Below are 16,978 nucleotides of genomic sequence, written 5' to 3' on the forward strand. Positions count from 1 at the left end.
GAAAAACTCTTCCCAAACTAATTGCCCAGCCCTGCTCATTTTTAGGAACTATATGCAGCCTGCAAGGATTGTTGTTCTTAGTCTAAAGTCCATTTTACCTTATTTTGGATTGTGTCTGTCCAAAAGACCCTGTTCAGCTGGTAGTGGAAGTCCACACCAACAGCAACTCCTCTGTTCTGGGACTCAACCAGGGTTTGAGCGCTGTGTCCGTGGACATCAGCAATCAGCAAGTCTCTCCCATTGGAGAATATCAGAGAGGGCATCCCAGCTAAAGATGACCAAACAAAGTGGATTCATTTAGTAATATGCCTTCAAAATGAAGGATACAGTTTGACAATCTTCAGAGAGCTGACATAATATAATGTGCATTTGATAAGACACAACTAATGTGAGAGAGTTTAGGTGTTTGGTGCCAGCGCTTGTTATTCATTTTCCCAGGCCTGCCAAACAAATGGTTGGGAGTCAGACATTTCAGGAGCTTAATAACATGATGGCATTCAATGCAAACTGGGGAGCTTGAAGAGAGATGGGCAGCAAAAAGCCTGATTAATGGACATATAAGATAACAGTTAACACTAGGAATATTAGTCTGAAAGCCATGATACATAAGTGAAAGCATGCCGGAAAATACAATGCAGACATGAGAGCAAAAATGGATAAATAGAACAATACTTGTAAAACTGTGTAAAATATATTTAAAAATATTACTTAATTTAATATTAATAATTTAATAAGATTTTGGCGAAGATTTCAAAGGACGCCAACTTTATATTGTAATCATTATGATCACAAGCTGTAATCATTGCCTAACATGTTCATTGTGTCTTCTTAATCTGCTACATAACTTGTATTATCTTATATCTATGATACACTGTGATGAACTTTACACAGTTATTGAGCTGAATTACACTTGTCTTTTTTAGAGCTGCTTTACAGCAGAATGTGATTTTGTCTCATAGTTTGCATCATTGATCGTTATTTTCCTGTTTATCACTGTGAAGCTGTTTGAAACTATATTGTATAAAGTGCTTTATAAATAAAGGTGACATTACTTGGCACTCATCTCTGACTGATAACAGAACATGCATTTTTGTGAAGCTGCTTTGAAGCAAATAAACTCGAATTAAACATAATTTCAATTAATCAATTACAGTACTCCACCAGACAGCTTCTACACACAGGGATTGAGTATAGACAGCATGTTAGAGGCCTGAATGAACCTACATGAGGGATTTGCTCGGCAGTATCTGTGCTGCTCCAGAAGGTAACCCTCTCTACAGCTGCAGCGATGGCTTCCGATCCGATCCTCACACAGCTGGTCACACATACCCCATAGACTACAGTCATCATAATCTGCATGTGCACAAAGTACAGGGATAGAGTTGAGTTCATGTCAAGTTTGATTGAGTGTGTGAATAACCATTTTCATCACGTTTTACCGATGCATGAGCGGCTGTCGTTTCTGCTGACCACATATCCTGGAGGACAGGCACAGGTTCCTCCGTCAGGAGAGGCGTGACAATGATATTCACAGCTCAGGGATGCACAGCGCCATATACCTGACACAAAACAGCTACACGTCACTCGAAATGTTAGGTAAACTTTAAAGACAGCACGAAAAAAGAAGTTCCGATCGTCTTATCTTTCATAATGTGACTTATATCCGAGTGAAACGGCAGATGAAATGTAGGGCGGAACTTGATTTTGTCCATTGGCAATTGATTGGTTGGGTGTGGTTTGCTATTGGTGGATCTCATGTGAGTGACAGGTTGTCCCGCCCTCACGCCAGTAAATCAGAGAAGAGATATCATAGAGATATCAAGAGGGAGGGGAAGTTATTTTGATTAAAGATGAAGGCACATGAATTAAAAAAAAAAGATAAATGTGTTGTTATTGTTACACTGTAAAAAAAAAAACATTTTTAAGAAGTTAAAATAATATTAAAGTTAATGAAAAAAGTTAATATAGTAGATAAAACAAAGGTTATTGGAGTATGTTTTATAAAAAATACTATTTCCGTCTTTTTACTTCAAAATTTCACAGTTAATTCAATGTTACTTGCTCTTACTTGATGTTTTTTTGATTGTTTTGTTAATTATTTGTGTTGTTTCTACACCAATTTAAATAAAAATAAATAGAATATAAATATTAGATCTGAAATAACTGAAAATAAGAACTGAAATAAAATAGGTTTTAAGTTGAAGTACTAAAATGACTAAAACTGAATTAAAATCTACAGCTATATACAGGTAGAAATATAAAAAACCCAGAAACTAATAAAAATGACAAAAGCACATTAAAAAAATGAATCGCAAAAATATTAAAATAAAAGCTGATTAAAAATATGAATATATACTATAATAGGCTAGCATATAGATAATACTAAAATACAGCTAGTGTTACAGTGGCTTTAGAGGTTTTTAGGTGGTAACTGACTGCAGTTGCGTCCAGCGGTGTGGTTGGTTTCATCTTCTCCGTCTGGACAGTGTACCGTCCCGTCACAGAGGTGGTCAAGAGGGATGCAAACACTAGAAGAAGGACATGGCCATTCCCCTGGATAGCATTCACGCTGTACATTGTCTAAACAAATCACATAAAACACAATCTCAGCCTATATTCATATTAAGAAAAAAATATTTTTGCAATCATTTGCAACATTTCAAAAGTGTACCGCAGCCTTTCTCATCCGCATTGTCCTCGCAGTCGTCCTCTCCATCACACAGCCAGACCTGATGAATGCAGCGGCCGCTGGGACAGGTGTAGTATGTTCCTCTGCAGGTTGGGTAGGCTGGAGATAGCATATACACAGGCTTTTCTAAGCTACTACTTTATGTTACCTTTTTATATTCTTAATGATTAGATGTGGGAAAATGTGCAAAATTAAATCTCCGTACTGCAGTTCTGTTCATCACTTCCATCTCCACAATCATCGTCATGGTCGCAGACGTATCCGCGAGGAATACACTCTCCGTTATTGCACTGAAACTGACCGCTGCTGCACCGCCGGGCTGAACACAACCAAGACACATCCATGACACAATTTGACACAAAGGTTAAATAGAGTTTAATACAGTGGAAAATTACATTTTTTGTCATTGTTTATTCACCCTCATGTCGTTTTCACCCAATATGTGCGCTACAGTATATTATGATTCATATGAAGCAATACAATAGATCTGTGTGCGGTCAGTTCTCAATTTAAGCCTCTCAAATATCATTTGTCCCTGTTTTCAATTCACAAATGCCACATTTGAACAAATTGCACCAGGTTTGATCACTGATGGCAAATGTAATTGGTTTTCGAATGTCGCGGTGAATCACGACAAAAAAAACAAGACTGCGAATGGGACAATCAGTGAACAATAACTTAAATTTGCTTTGTTCGTTTAAAAAAACTATCAAATGGCTTCATAAAAATTTAAAAGTTGAGCAAAAGTCACTGTTATTCATATTTTTTTATTATGCCTAGCATCTAGTTTTGTGTTTCACAGAATCAGGGTTATTAACTAAAACTACAACAAAAAGTTGTTAATTGAAATAAAGCTGGAAAAAAAACAAGTTATATAAATATTAATTGAAATAAGTTTAAATTGAAGCACTAAAATGACTAATTTAAAATAAATATTAACTAAAACTTAACTAATAACTGAAATAAAATAAATGAAACATAACAATAATATAAGAATACTAATAAAAAAGTATGTAAGAAAGTAACTAAAATGTAGACTGAAATTGAAATGTGAACTGAAAATATAAAAATAAGCGTGAATTCAAAATATTAATAAAAACCATAAAACTAAAATAACAGTGCACAGAACATGAGAAAACTTTAAATATTACATATATTAAATATTATATATATTTGCATTTTTCTCATTTAAATATACTGTATGTCTCACATAACCAAATATTATAGCTGCAAAATCGTGCAGTGGTAAATCTAGTGTAAACATTTTCCAGGCCATCCAGTAGATGACTGTCTATATACGTGTCCTGCCAGGGAAAGATACTCACTGCAATTGGCCTCGTCTGATCCGTCTCGGCAGTTGAGCACCTGGTCACAGCGCTGGCTCCTGTTATAGCACGCACCGTTAGCACACCTCAGCTCCGAGCACTCTGGGTAGACTGAGAAATAGAGACAATTAAATATAATCACTGTGTAATACAATCCAGCATCCACTGAGGTACGGCATACAGTGAGTGGTCTTAATGTACAGTACGAGCAAACAATCAGCATAAAGCTAATGTGGAACCAAACATAAACCGTTATGTGTAGTAAGTCTGTTACAGTAAAGCAGTATGTGATAAGAGCTCAATGATGGCACAGAAACTGAACGGACACTTGCACTAATCCACAGAGGAATCTGCAATCAACTCTGACAAACAAGAAGCATATTGTGGCCATTTCTGTCCATCAGCGAGACTCTTAATCTTACAAATTGATTAAAATGCCAAAGGAGCCTTTGAGGGAGGAGAAAACACACATACCTCGTGTATGTGTATGTGTGTGAGTGTGTGTGTTTCCTCCCTCAAACAATATCTCAAATGTTCACACTATAAAATCATATTATGCACATTATCAAATTAAGCAATATCATGAATTTTGAGATGTTTATGCACTTATTTTTGAGTAGTTTTGCTTCCTCCCTATTTTGGGACTTGCAAAAAATTAGAGCATTATAAAAGCAAATTCACTAAATGCAATGCAACTTTGCATACTGAGTGGTATATATTGGTATTAAGCAGCATATAAATGAAAATGATTAAATAAGAATCTTTGTTCATTTCATTTTTTCATGAAAAACTATTTTACTACTTGTTGAATGAACTGCTGCAATGGTGTTTGGTTCAAAATGTCTGACAAAGAAGGTTTGGGGATAGCAAGGATGCATTCAATTCATCAAAACTGACAGTAAACTTTTTTTACATTGTTACAAAAGATTTCCATTTCAAATAAATGCTGTTATTTAGAACTTTCTATTCATTAAAGCAACACTAAGTAAGATTTTTTACCTCAAAATAATGTTTTCAAAATAGTTTCAGTGGTTCATCAAGTCGTGACATGGTGAAATGCACTTATACCACCGCTTTGCGGTCCTTTATCTGATATATCCACGCTATGTAAGATTGCCAGATCGGGTCGCGTTTCTGTAGTCCGAATGAGACATAAGAAAACAAAAAATTTTTATTTTTTAATTTCTTATAACAATTTTTTTTAATTTCTTATAACAAAATTTGACTTGCTTTACGGCAAGCGTTGCAATTGCCGATATGTGGAGCGTACTCGACAGTAGACTACAACTACATGTAAGATACCTAGCAGCCGGATTGTCATCATGATTCCAAAGCCGGTGCTGGATAAACGGAGAGCATGTGCGAGCGTGCGCGTGCGACAGTAGGATGCGCTAGGCTACATTATTTACGACAGCGATAATGGACAATTCCGCTTCCAACCTGTAGGGCGACCGACCGCAGAGGAAAAGTTACTTGGTGTTGCTTTAAAGAATCATTAAAGAAATGCATCTCGGTTTCCGCAATAATCTGAAGCAGTTGTTTTCAACATTGTTAATAAGAATGTTTATTAAGCAGCAAATCAGCATTTTAGAATTTGATTTCTGAAGGATCACGTGACACTGAAGACTGGAGTAATGATGCTGAAAATTCAGCGTTGATCACAGGAATAAATTACATTTTAAAATATATTCACATAGAAAATAGTCATTTTAAATTGTAATGATATTTCACAATATTACTGTTTTTGCTGTATTTTTGATCAAATAAATGCAGACTTTTTGGAAAACACTGTTGGATGGTACAACACGACTGTAAGACATATTTAGCTATCCTGCCCAGCTCTAATCCCATCACACACACACACACTTACAGCAGTTTCTCTCGTCTGCTCCATCTAGGCAGTCAGGTATTCGGTCGCACCTGTATCCTCCCGGGATGCAGGCCCCGTTCGTACAGGTGAACTGCGAACCGGAGCACGTCCTGCCAGCTGCCAGCAAAGATCAAAGAGACATGATTATAATATGAGTGCGCTGGGTGGTCCTCATCTTCACTAAAGTGGGATACTCTCCCTACGACACATGCACGCTTTGCCTGTTGTTTCTCATACTGTTGCCTGCACATCTGAGATATCGTGTTTCTCCGACATGACGGAAATTACATCCCGGTACATTACTGGGAGTCAATGGAGCTCTCAGCTCTGACGGACAGTCGTAATTGAAATGGAAGCAGAAAGTGAGGGAGAGAGATAAGGAGTACTCACGGCAGTGCTGCCTTTCATCGGAGCCATCCTCGCAATCCTCCTCATCATCGCAAACCCAGTGCTGAGGAATGCACTCGCCGTCACTCAGGCACTGGAACTGAGCGCTCTCGCAGGTGGGCTGGGCTGGAAGAGCGTAATGAGACGGCATTGTTAACCAAGCTAGAAGAGATTTGAGCTGGCCTGCGCTAAGAGGGTTCCTTTCAAATAGCTCAGAATTCCTTGACAGATTTCATAAATAGAGGAATGTAAGAACTGACATGGACAGAGAAATGGACTTCTCTGATGATATTAATTGAATGTTTTCCTTATTTATTGGTCCAGAGTTGTTCGGAATAGCATACTATCTATACCATTTCTGAAGTATATAGTATGTACACTTTGCATACTATCAGTTTAGATCAGATCAGGGCTGAATTTACTATACAACAATGTAATTCGCTGCTTAACTACCATCGTACGATGCATCACTGGAGAAACTAACTAGCCAGTCACTATTGTTTCCCAAAACCATACACTGAAAAAAATAGGGTGTAGAAAAAAGTTTCACTAAAGATTTTGCTAGTAAACGTCTCAATTATTTACAACCCGAATTCCGGAAAAGTTGGGACGTTTTTTAAATTTGAATAAAATGAAAACTATAAGACTTTCAAATCACATGAGCCAATATTTTATTCACAATAGAACATAGATAACATAACAAATGTTTAAACTGAGAAGTTTTACACTTTTATCCACTAAATGAGCTCATTTCAAATTTGATGCCTGCTACAGGTCTCAAAATACTTGGGACGGGGGCAACAAATGGTTGAAAAAGCAAACAAATTAGAAAGGATTCAGGTGGGAGAACATCTAGCAACTAATTAAGTTCATTTATATCAGGTCTGTAACATGATTAGCTATAAAAGGGATGTCTTAGAGAGGTAGAGTCTCTCAGAAGTAAAGATGGGCAGAGGCTCTCCAATCTGTGAAAGAGTGTGTAAATAGATTGTGGAACACTTTAAAAACAATGTTCCTCAACGTCAAATTGCAAAGGCTTTGCAAATCTCATCATCTACAGTGCACAACATCATCAAAAGATTCAGAGAAACTGGAGAAATCTCTGTGCGTAAGGGGCAAGGCCGAAGACCTTTATTGGATGCCCGTGGTCTTCGGGCCCTCAGACGACACTGCCTCAGTCATCGGCATGATTGTGTGAATTACATTACTAAATGGGCCCAGGAATACTTCCAGAAACCACTGTCGGTAAACACAATCCGCCGTGCCATCTGCAGATGCCAACTAAAGCTCTATCATGCAAAAAGGAAGCCATATTATGTGAACATGGTCCAGAAGCGCCGTCGTGTCCTGTGGGCCAAGGCTCATTTAAAATGGACCATTTCAAAGTGGAAAAGTATTCTATGGTCCGACGAGTCCAAATTTGACATTCTTGTTTGAAATCACGGACGCCGTGTCCTCCGGGCAAAAGAAGAGGGAGACCTTCCATCGTGTTATCAGCGTTCAGTTCAAAAGCCAGCATCTCTGATGGTATGGGGGTGCATAAGTGCATACGGTATGGGCAGCTTGCATGTTTTGGAAGGCACTATGAATGCTGAAAGCTATATAAAGGTTTTAGAGCAACATATGCTCCCCTCCAGACGACGTCTATTTCAGGGAAGGCCTTGTGTATTTCAGCAGGACAATGCAAAACCACATACTGCAGCTATTACAACTGCATGGCTACATCGTAGAAGAGTCCGGGTGTTGAATTGGCCTGATTGCAGTCCAGATCTTTCACCTATAGAGAACATTTGGCGCATCATTAAACGAAAAATGCGTCAAAGACGACCACGAACACTTCAGCAGCTGGAAACCTATATAAGGCAAGAATGGGACCAAATTCCAACACCAAAACTCCAGACACTCATAAACTCGATGCCCAGACGTCTTCAAACTGTTTTGAAAAGAAGAGGAGATGTTACACCATGGTAAACGTGCCCCCGTCCCAACTATTTTGAGACCTGTAGCAGGCATCAAATTTGAAATGAGCTCATTTATTGGATAAAAGTGTAAGTTTAAACATTTGTTATGTTATCTATGTTCTATTGTGAATAAAATATTGGCTCATGTGATTTGAAAGTCGTATAGTTTTCACTTTATTCAAATTTAAAAAACGTCCCAACTTTTCCGGAATTCGGGTTGTACAAATAAATGGCAACCAGCACATTGAATTAAAGTAGAAAGACTGAAACAGGTTTTTCTTGTAAGAAGTAATCCAATAATCATTGTTTTATTCACTACTTTTTAAGAGAAAAATCTTTTCTCATAGTGTAGTAACATCCGTCGCACATCAGTCATTAATGACTTCATGCACAGGTGTTTAGTAAATATTAATGTCTGATTATTATATTTAATTTACATGCAAAAGAAAGCCATTCATTTTTTTTAATCACATTAACATACAGTATGTAACTGCTGTACACTTTACTCCCGTACCATAGGCTATATATGCAGGTCATTCAGTCAGCAGCTGTAACATGTATAATCTGTATATTCTGTTTTGTAATATATCTATAACCTTAAATAGGGCACTATTTGAGGGGACAGCCATTTGTAGTGTTGTCTGAAACGTAATCGAGTGCACTCATTCAATCCCACAATGCACCGCAAAAAACGCAGCTGATTGTTTTGTACACAGACAAAACTACTAGTATACTATTATACTAGTATGTGACCTTTCAGTATGTACAGAACACCTACTAAATTTGCCAAAATGTGCAGTATGCAGCAGAGTATACTGCATTGGGTATTGTGTCCCACATTGCAAAGACCCTAATTTGACCTTTTAACCTCTTAATGTTTGATCTTTTCTTCTGGACTGGATCTGTGACTGTTATGAATTCTCTCTGTTTCCCCGTTCTTTGTGTTTTTGGTTTAGTCCTGTTTCCCGCTCCCCGTTATCTCTATTAGTCTTCCCAGGTGTCCCCGATTAACCACGCCCCCTTGTCATCTTGTTTAGCTTGTTTGCCCTTGTATTTAAGCCCTGTGTTTCAGCCCAGTCCTTGTGAGTTCTTGATGTTGTAGTGTTGATGCTAGTTGTTCTGTTTCTGAGTCCTGTTCCTGGTCTGAGTCCTTGTCAAGTTTGTTTAATAAAGTGTGCTGCAAGTGGATCCTGCTACTTCCTTGTCTCAACCACATCGTGACAGTCATCTGAGCAGATTTGTAGTGGTTCCATAGGTAGCAAGTTTTACACCAGAATTTATTTTATTTATTACTTTCAATTTTTGAATACATGGGCTAGAATGAATGTTTGAAAAGAGCGCTAACACTACTGCCCACTTCCTGTGTGTGATTTTACATGCTTGACGTACTCTTATTTAACTTTTTAAAACACAAAAAAGGCTCTGTAATTCATGTTTTATGACTCCACATAATTTATGATGTATAAAAAAACATGACTTTTACATTTAAAAAAAATGAGTCAACAAAAAACTATTCTAAAAACCCATTTTAAATTCCTGAGGGAACACATGGCTAATGCTAATGCTGTTCCGGGTTTATGGATTACAAACTAAACAGCTCTATTTCACACTTGTCACTCTTTATCAGCGTTCAGTGTGACCTTGTTGTGACTGTCTGGAAGAGTTACTTACGGCAGCCAATTTCATCTGAGCTATCCGAGCAGTCGGTTGTTCCATCGCATCTCTGGCTCACTGGAATACAACGGCCTGTCCCACAGTGGAAAGACCCAACCTCACAACCTGAACCTACACAGGAAATGACAAGATATTATGACGATCTGTTCTAAATGAATAAATATACACATAAATATTAACAACTTATATAAACACATATATCAATTAAAAGTTGCTAATATATATATATTTAAAACAAAAATCCTGAAGGGACTCTAGCTGATAGGCATAATTTCCCACATTAATTATATGTAACATTCTTACCTGAGCTTTGCCCTATCATTGTGTCAGGTCTAAATGACAGATGCCTGAACCTTTTGCATCCATTAGCTTTTAAAAAGGGGAGAAAAACCCACATTCATCAATCAGGCCTATGGGCTTACTCATTGCAGACCAACAGATAGCAACCAAGGTTCTTGCACATAGACTTAGAAGATCTACTCCCACAGATCATAAAACCTGACCATGATGGGTCTGTGAAGTTTAGATAATGTAATGTAATAAGAAATAATGTAAACATTGCAGGAGTTACTACACAAGATAAGGTTCAAAGATCTCCCCCTACATGGACAATGCCCTTCTGTACATAAACCGATCCAAAGACCTCTGACCGTTCTAGATGCACTCGTACAATGCAAGATCGAATGATACATGTACGATGCATGATCAATGTTGGGGATCCATGAGAACGCCTCTGAACATTCCTTGAATAATTCATTTAGATGCATCCTTGTCAACTATCTAAAAATCATAGATCATAAAAAGATGATAGAAGACCTCGTCATCTTTTTTGAAGTGACTGTCTGTATATATTGTACTCTGAATTTACATTTCTGAACTATACTTTATTTTAAAATCTGCTATATTGTTTATTTTGTACATTTGAATAAAATCTGGTTTAAATATTTATGTGTAACAAAATGAGACCCTAGTACGCTAAGTAAATCAGAGACTCTTATTATTATTATTTCCCAAGTTTATTTATCAAGATTAAACATTTAAATTTAGTCTAAAATAAAATGATATTCCCTGGCATTCACAGAATGTACAAAGACGTCATTAAAAATTAGATGCAATAATGCAAAATTACCATTTAATTTGAGTTTGAGAAATGAAAATGTTTCTTCTTAGCCAAAAGTTACACAATACTGCAAAAAAAAACAAAAAAAAATTATTTTTGCCTTGTTTTCCAGTATCTAAACATCCTTATAATAAAATTACATTTAAGCAAAATTGTATAAGATATTAGAACTCATAATTTGTATTACCCTATTTGGAAACGGTTGCCTTTGGTTTTGTCTTAAATAGACAATAATTTAGTTACCAAAAATAGCTTAATTCAAGATACATTCTTCTCTGTAAACAAATATCACAATTTCGTTTCTTGAGTATATCTTGTTTAAAGGATGTTTAGATACTGAAAATCAGGCCTGTGAAATCAATGCATCACCCATTACCCCTCTGTGATTACTTCTGAAAAGCAGTGAGTGCACTTCACTACTCAAGTGTGCATGGGGTTGTGTCATGCCATTGATGAAGCATTTAGACAACCGAATTGACAGCTAGCGGAGCCAAGCGTGCCAGTCGAAGAGCAGGCACTAACTCTCCTTCATCTCAACCCTTCCTTTTGATCTCTCCCTGTGAGTGACATCTGAGGAGATAAGGTACCACCCCTCTACCTTCCCTGACAGGCTTCAGGACATATCGACACCATCAGCATAGTTCAGCCGAGGAGCTCTCCGTCAGGGCCGTCGCTCGGACGAGCGGAATGTGGGATTCTGATTGTCTCTCGCTGACACTGATGAATGGTGCATGCTGTTCCTTGTCAGAAATGTAATTAGGATAAATATCGGTACCGGGTGGTACCGTAGCCCTTACACCCAAATTCCAAAAGCAAAGGGAGATGCAAGGTGGAATGACGTGGTGAAGTGCTGGAGAGTGGGTGAGTGAGTATGTCTTATCACCAGTTACCTAAACACACACATACACACACAGTATGTTGGGCAAACGTATGTGATATTCCCAAAAAGAAGCTGCAGGAGTCAAATTCAGAAGTTCCTAGAACTTAAAATGAAATGCCCCATAATTATTTGATTGTTCCAATTCAACCAATGAAAAGGTCTACCAGTAATTTCAGTTTTCATGGATAATGTTTTTTCGTCAAGCAAAACATTAAAAGGGTCAAACAATCCGACATATCTTATTTTGCATGCCCTCTGAGGGCAGGTTTAGTCATACTTAGGAACTTTAATAAACTTCCTAGTATCATTTATCCTGTACTCTTTGTGCTACACCGGAATGATCCCTGAAACCAACTAAGATAAGGTGCTAAACCAACCCGATCTCATAGGAAAGTGTAAGTATTTTATGAAGATGCGAATCATAGGAAAATGTAAAAATGTGATTTTTAGAAAAAAGTAAGCATGAAGGTCCTACCCTAAACATATCTGTAGATCTTGCAAAAACAATATTCACTGAAATATAAAATAGTTATAAATTTCCAAGGAATTGTGTTGCTAAACTACCTTTTCTAAGTGACCAAACTTACAATTTTCACCTGGCTGACCTAAATTCACACTGAAATCTAGATACCAAAATATCACAGATATTCGATTTGAAGGCTCGTTTGACTTGGGACACTAAGCTACAAAATAGCTTTAGCAACAACCCAGAACATTCCACAGTACAGTTCATAGCAACATTTTAGCACCCGCCCAGAACATTCTGCATAGCAAAACCCTGGTAACCATTAATTAATAAACCAATAATTTACCAGCTGCAAAGCAACACTCTACCAACCACCCAGAACATCCTACAACTTACATAGCAACACCATAGCAGCCGCCCAAAACATTCTATCAACTATGGCAGCGCCCAAGCAACCACCAAAAACATACCAACTGCATAGCAACACTATAGCAACCACCCAGAACATTATAATAATTGCATAGCAACACTTCAGCAACCCACCCAAAACATTCTACTAATTGTATTGTAAGGCCATAGCAACCACCAAAAACACACTACCAGTTGTATAGCAAAAACCTGGCAACCACACAAAACATTAACCTAACGCCCTAGCAACCACCCTGAACATTCTACCAGTTGCATAGCAAAACCCTTGTAGACCTCCATGACACCCTAGTATTGTGGCAGCAAGTTTTGTGTACATATATTTTAAATAACCATCAAATAATCACAAAAGAAAGCATAAAATGTTTTACACACACTTTAAATAATTATATTATACTTATTTATTATATTACTCACAGGTCAGAGAAAACACCTCATCGCAGATATACTTCTCAATAAAATGATATTAAAAGCACTTAATAAAAAGAAATGCAGTGCAAATATTTTTTCTTTTTGATTATTAATATCCAAGATATGGAAGATTGCTTCCACCAAGGAATAAAAAAATGTAAAAGATAATTGTGAATTTTTATCTCACAATTCTGACTTTCTCACAATTTCTGAGAGAAAAGGTCATAATTGTGAGTTTATATCATGCAATTCTATATATATTCTGACTGTAAAATCTTATTTGCTGGATCTCAACAAGAGCCTAACGCTGATCCACACCTGCTATTCCATCACACTGCACTGACTCAGTCCTAAACAATGATAGCCTAATGTGTAAAGAAAACATTTTGAACGGTGAAAATTACTCCAACCTCAATAAATTATCATGAACAATAAGTTTTAATTTTTCATGAAGCCTGGCTGTTTGGATCGGTTGCAACAAGAATCTTATCTGACCTGATGCCTTTTAGGAAACTCATGTGACTCAGTCAAACAACTCGAGCACATACTCAGCCTGCCAATAGGAAACTGAGAACTGGGCTAAACTACATCATGAGGTCATCGTTGACATTTAGCCGGCCAGTAACCTTGCTAAAAATCTGAAGTAATATGTTTAGACATCCGACTGACAAAAAATGTGTCTTACAGTGCAACAAAGTAATCTCTAAATGGATGGAGGAACAACTCCCTCTTGTTGTGAGACGTGGCAGGTTGGAGGTGTTTTAAAGGAATAGTTCATCCAGAAATGCCATACAAAACCAGTTCACAGTAACAATGACTGTCAGGCTCTGAAAAGGACAAATATTCAAAATTCTCAAAAAAAAAAAAATATTGCAAAATGGTTTGCATTGAATACATTTTCATGTTTGGGAGAACTATTGCTTTAATGTGCTGTGTAACAAACTCTGGTGCTTCTGTATGCAGGTAAAATATTGCTCTCAATAAATACCTCTTAAATATTAATTTAGACCAAAACCATATTATCATAGTAGACAGCCTGTTGGTTCTGTGCCATTGCAAAACAAACGTTGTATTAGCCGAGCATTTATTATGTATGAGTCAGAAGTTTATCAGCCTGTGATGTACTCTTTAATAATGGATTTCGTCCTCTGCCAGAAGGCCACGGGGTTCTGCGCTTGAGCCGCGGCGCTAAAAGCTCAGCGAGGGCCTCATAGCGAGAGGTCTAGACCAAACACCACAGCAAACGCTTTTAAAGCATGCCAGCCAAATGGGCTTCCTTTTTAACTCCTTCGGCAGCCAATTGGGAAACGAGCCTTTTTCCTGCTCAGTTTACTAATGATAAAATTGCTGCTCTACTCGCTCAAAGGAACCCTTTGTTGGTAGGACATGATCCCGGAGGTTTCAGCAGCGTCTGTAACGCACAGGTAGACAATTGGCATATACAGGATCTGGGAGGTAAGACGCTCTTACTGACACCCGCTCGCAAGTAATAGAATTTTAAACATCAGCCATCGGCCGTTTCTGCACATGTACGCCGCCAGGTTACGAGGCGAAAAGATGCATCACGTCAAGGTTCAAAATAACACACAAACACAAAAGACATTTTCACAAGGGTTATTATGGTTAACTAAAACTAAAAACCATTAAAAAAAACAATTACTTGAAATAAAGGTTAGCTGAAATAATATAAAATATATTTAAAAAGTTCTAATTTTCTCTTAGTTAAAGGGAGTGTTCACCCCAAAAAAATTATTCTGTCACTAATTACCCGCCCTCATGTCCTTCAAGACTTTCGTTCATCTTCGAAACACAAATGAAGATCTTTTTGATGAAATCTGAGAGATTTCTGTCCCTCCATTGACAGCTACGCAACTACCACTTTGACGCTTCAAAAAGTGAACAGATTAAATTTAGGCTTTTATTCACATTTCATCAACTCACACATTAGTTGTGGTAAATGGAAGCTAAAGCATGTTTACTTGACGTGCAAGAACCAATGAGGTTCATTCTCGTCTTACGCATCACGTTTGAGCTTCAGCAAGAACCAATGAGGTTCATTCTCGTCTTACGCATCACGTTTGAGCTTCAGCAAGAACCAATGAGGTTTGTTCTCATGTGTCAAGCATGGTCGGTTTCAGCTTCTGTTTATGTTCGCTGATCAATGCTAATATGTGGATAAAATACTAAATTAAATCTATTCATCATATAAAGCGATCGTGTCACTTCAGAAAATTTGGACTAAACCGCTCAATTCATATGCGATCTCTCTATTAACTTTTTGAAGTGTCAGTTGCGTAGCTGTCAATGGAGGGACAGAAAGCTCTCAGATTTGATGAAAAAGATCTTCATTTGTGTTCCCGAAGATGAACGAAAGTCTTACGGGTCTGGAACGACATGAGGGTGAGTAATTCATAGTTTTTTTTTCATTTTTGGGTGAATTAAACTAAAAGAAACATTAATAAAAACTAAATAGACATATTTAAAAAACGAAATGAATAAGCAAAACTTTAACTAAAATTAAAATGAAAACAAAATATAGAAATAAAATCTAATCCAAAATACTAAAAAACTATAATAGTATGTAAATGATACTAAAATAACACTGATTTTCTTTCTGGCTAAATAGACATATTAAAAAAACGAAATGAATAAACAAAACTTTAACTAAAATTAAAATTAAAACAAAATATAGAAATAAAATCTAATCCAAAATACTAAAAAAACTATAATAGTATGTTAATGATACTAAAATAACACTGATTTTCCCTCTCGTATTAATTGTTTTCTCTCAGTTTAACATTATGAATCAGCTATACATTAGCCAAACAGCTTTTAACAACGTTTGCCAAGAGCCGAAACCTATCCGCCGACAGCATCGTAAATAAAGCCTGCGTTTCCTGACAGTATCAGCAACTGGGAAAACCGACAGGTAAAGTGAACAGCGGCAGGCCTATCCTATTCCTGCACTCAACAAAACCAAGCATTTAGCCCCGTAATTTCCTGGGGTGTCTTTAAAAGGCTTTTATTTGGACGTCTTAACTAAGATTGCACGAATGACAACAGTTATGCGATTGTCCCCGGCTGGCCATTGTGAGGAGAGCGGCTTGTATTATGCAAATGCCGTCGTCCTGTTGATGGGTCTGAGCTTGTTTTTCCTTCCTTCATTAATGTCTTTGCTTACCCTGTTTTGTTCCGTTTTCTGTTTCCTTTTTTGCCCCCCTCCATCCCCGTCTCCTCTCTGGGCATGTCTTTTCTAATTAGCCAACTTAAACCCTCAGCAGGCAAGAATCCCCAAAACTATCTGAGGAGAAAAACAAGGACGCGCCAACGTCAGGCCACAAAGAGAGTGCGGTGGAGGAATTTTCATTAGAATGAAGCCTCCCAAAGGCTTAGACCCCACTGTGAGACCACAATGGCACAATGGCCTGGCTGGCGGGGCTGCAGCCCCATAACTGAAAGTGTCAGCACGCCAAAAGGGCCGATGGAGACGGATAGCAGAATGGGGGAATACAGTAGAGCTTCCTGCGAGAAAGAAAGCCGAAAAGAGGCCCCCGGAGCCCATCACCCTCCATTCTGCCATCCCTCTTTCCTTTAAAAAAAAAAACTAAAGGCACTTGCCAGCCACTAGCCCCCCAAAACAGGCCAGTCCCGCGGGGGCCATGGGAGAGGTGCCGCTTCTTTCATCAATGCCGCCTTGTTTTGGGGGGCGGCCGGAGTGAATGCCTGCGCAGGAATGGCTGGCAAAGCCCAGTGCCAAGGCTGGCCGGCC

General features: G+C 37.8%; 1 protein-coding gene across 5 annotated transcripts in view; it reads right to left on the reverse strand.

Annotated features, from left to right (window-relative positions):
* The window catches only part of lrp2a (low density lipoprotein receptor-related protein 2a), a 123,965-nt gene that overhangs the window by 101,599 nt on the left and 5,388 nt on the right, over nucleotides 1-16,978 (reverse strand). For all 5 annotated transcript variants that reach the window (XM_056271441.1, XM_056271442.1, XM_056271440.1 and 2 more), the window contains exons 2-11: nucleotides 9,904-10,017; nucleotides 6,275-6,397; nucleotides 5,885-6,001; nucleotides 4,015-4,125; nucleotides 2,895-3,008; nucleotides 2,672-2,788; nucleotides 2,437-2,580; nucleotides 1,440-1,559; nucleotides 1,225-1,353; nucleotides 99-268 (exon numbers count right to left, since the gene is read on the reverse strand). In XM_056271441.1, the coding sequence (XP_056127416.1) occupies nucleotides 99-268; nucleotides 1,225-1,353; nucleotides 1,440-1,559; nucleotides 2,437-2,580; nucleotides 2,672-2,788; nucleotides 2,895-3,008; nucleotides 4,015-4,125; nucleotides 5,885-6,001; nucleotides 6,275-6,397; nucleotides 9,904-10,017 (1,259 nt within the window). The remainder of the gene's footprint in view (nucleotides 1-98; nucleotides 269-1,224; nucleotides 1,354-1,439; nucleotides 1,560-2,436; nucleotides 2,581-2,671; nucleotides 2,789-2,894; nucleotides 3,009-4,014; nucleotides 4,126-5,884; nucleotides 6,002-6,274; nucleotides 6,398-9,903; nucleotides 10,018-16,978) is intronic.

Source organism: Rhinichthys klamathensis, unplaced genomic scaffold (genome assembly GCF_029890125.1).
Source record: "Rhinichthys klamathensis goyatoka isolate OS25496 unplaced genomic scaffold, OSU_Roscu_1.1 h1tg000320l_1, whole genome shotgun sequence".
NCBI lineage: Eukaryota > Metazoa > Chordata > Actinopteri > Cypriniformes > Leuciscidae > Rhinichthys > Rhinichthys klamathensis.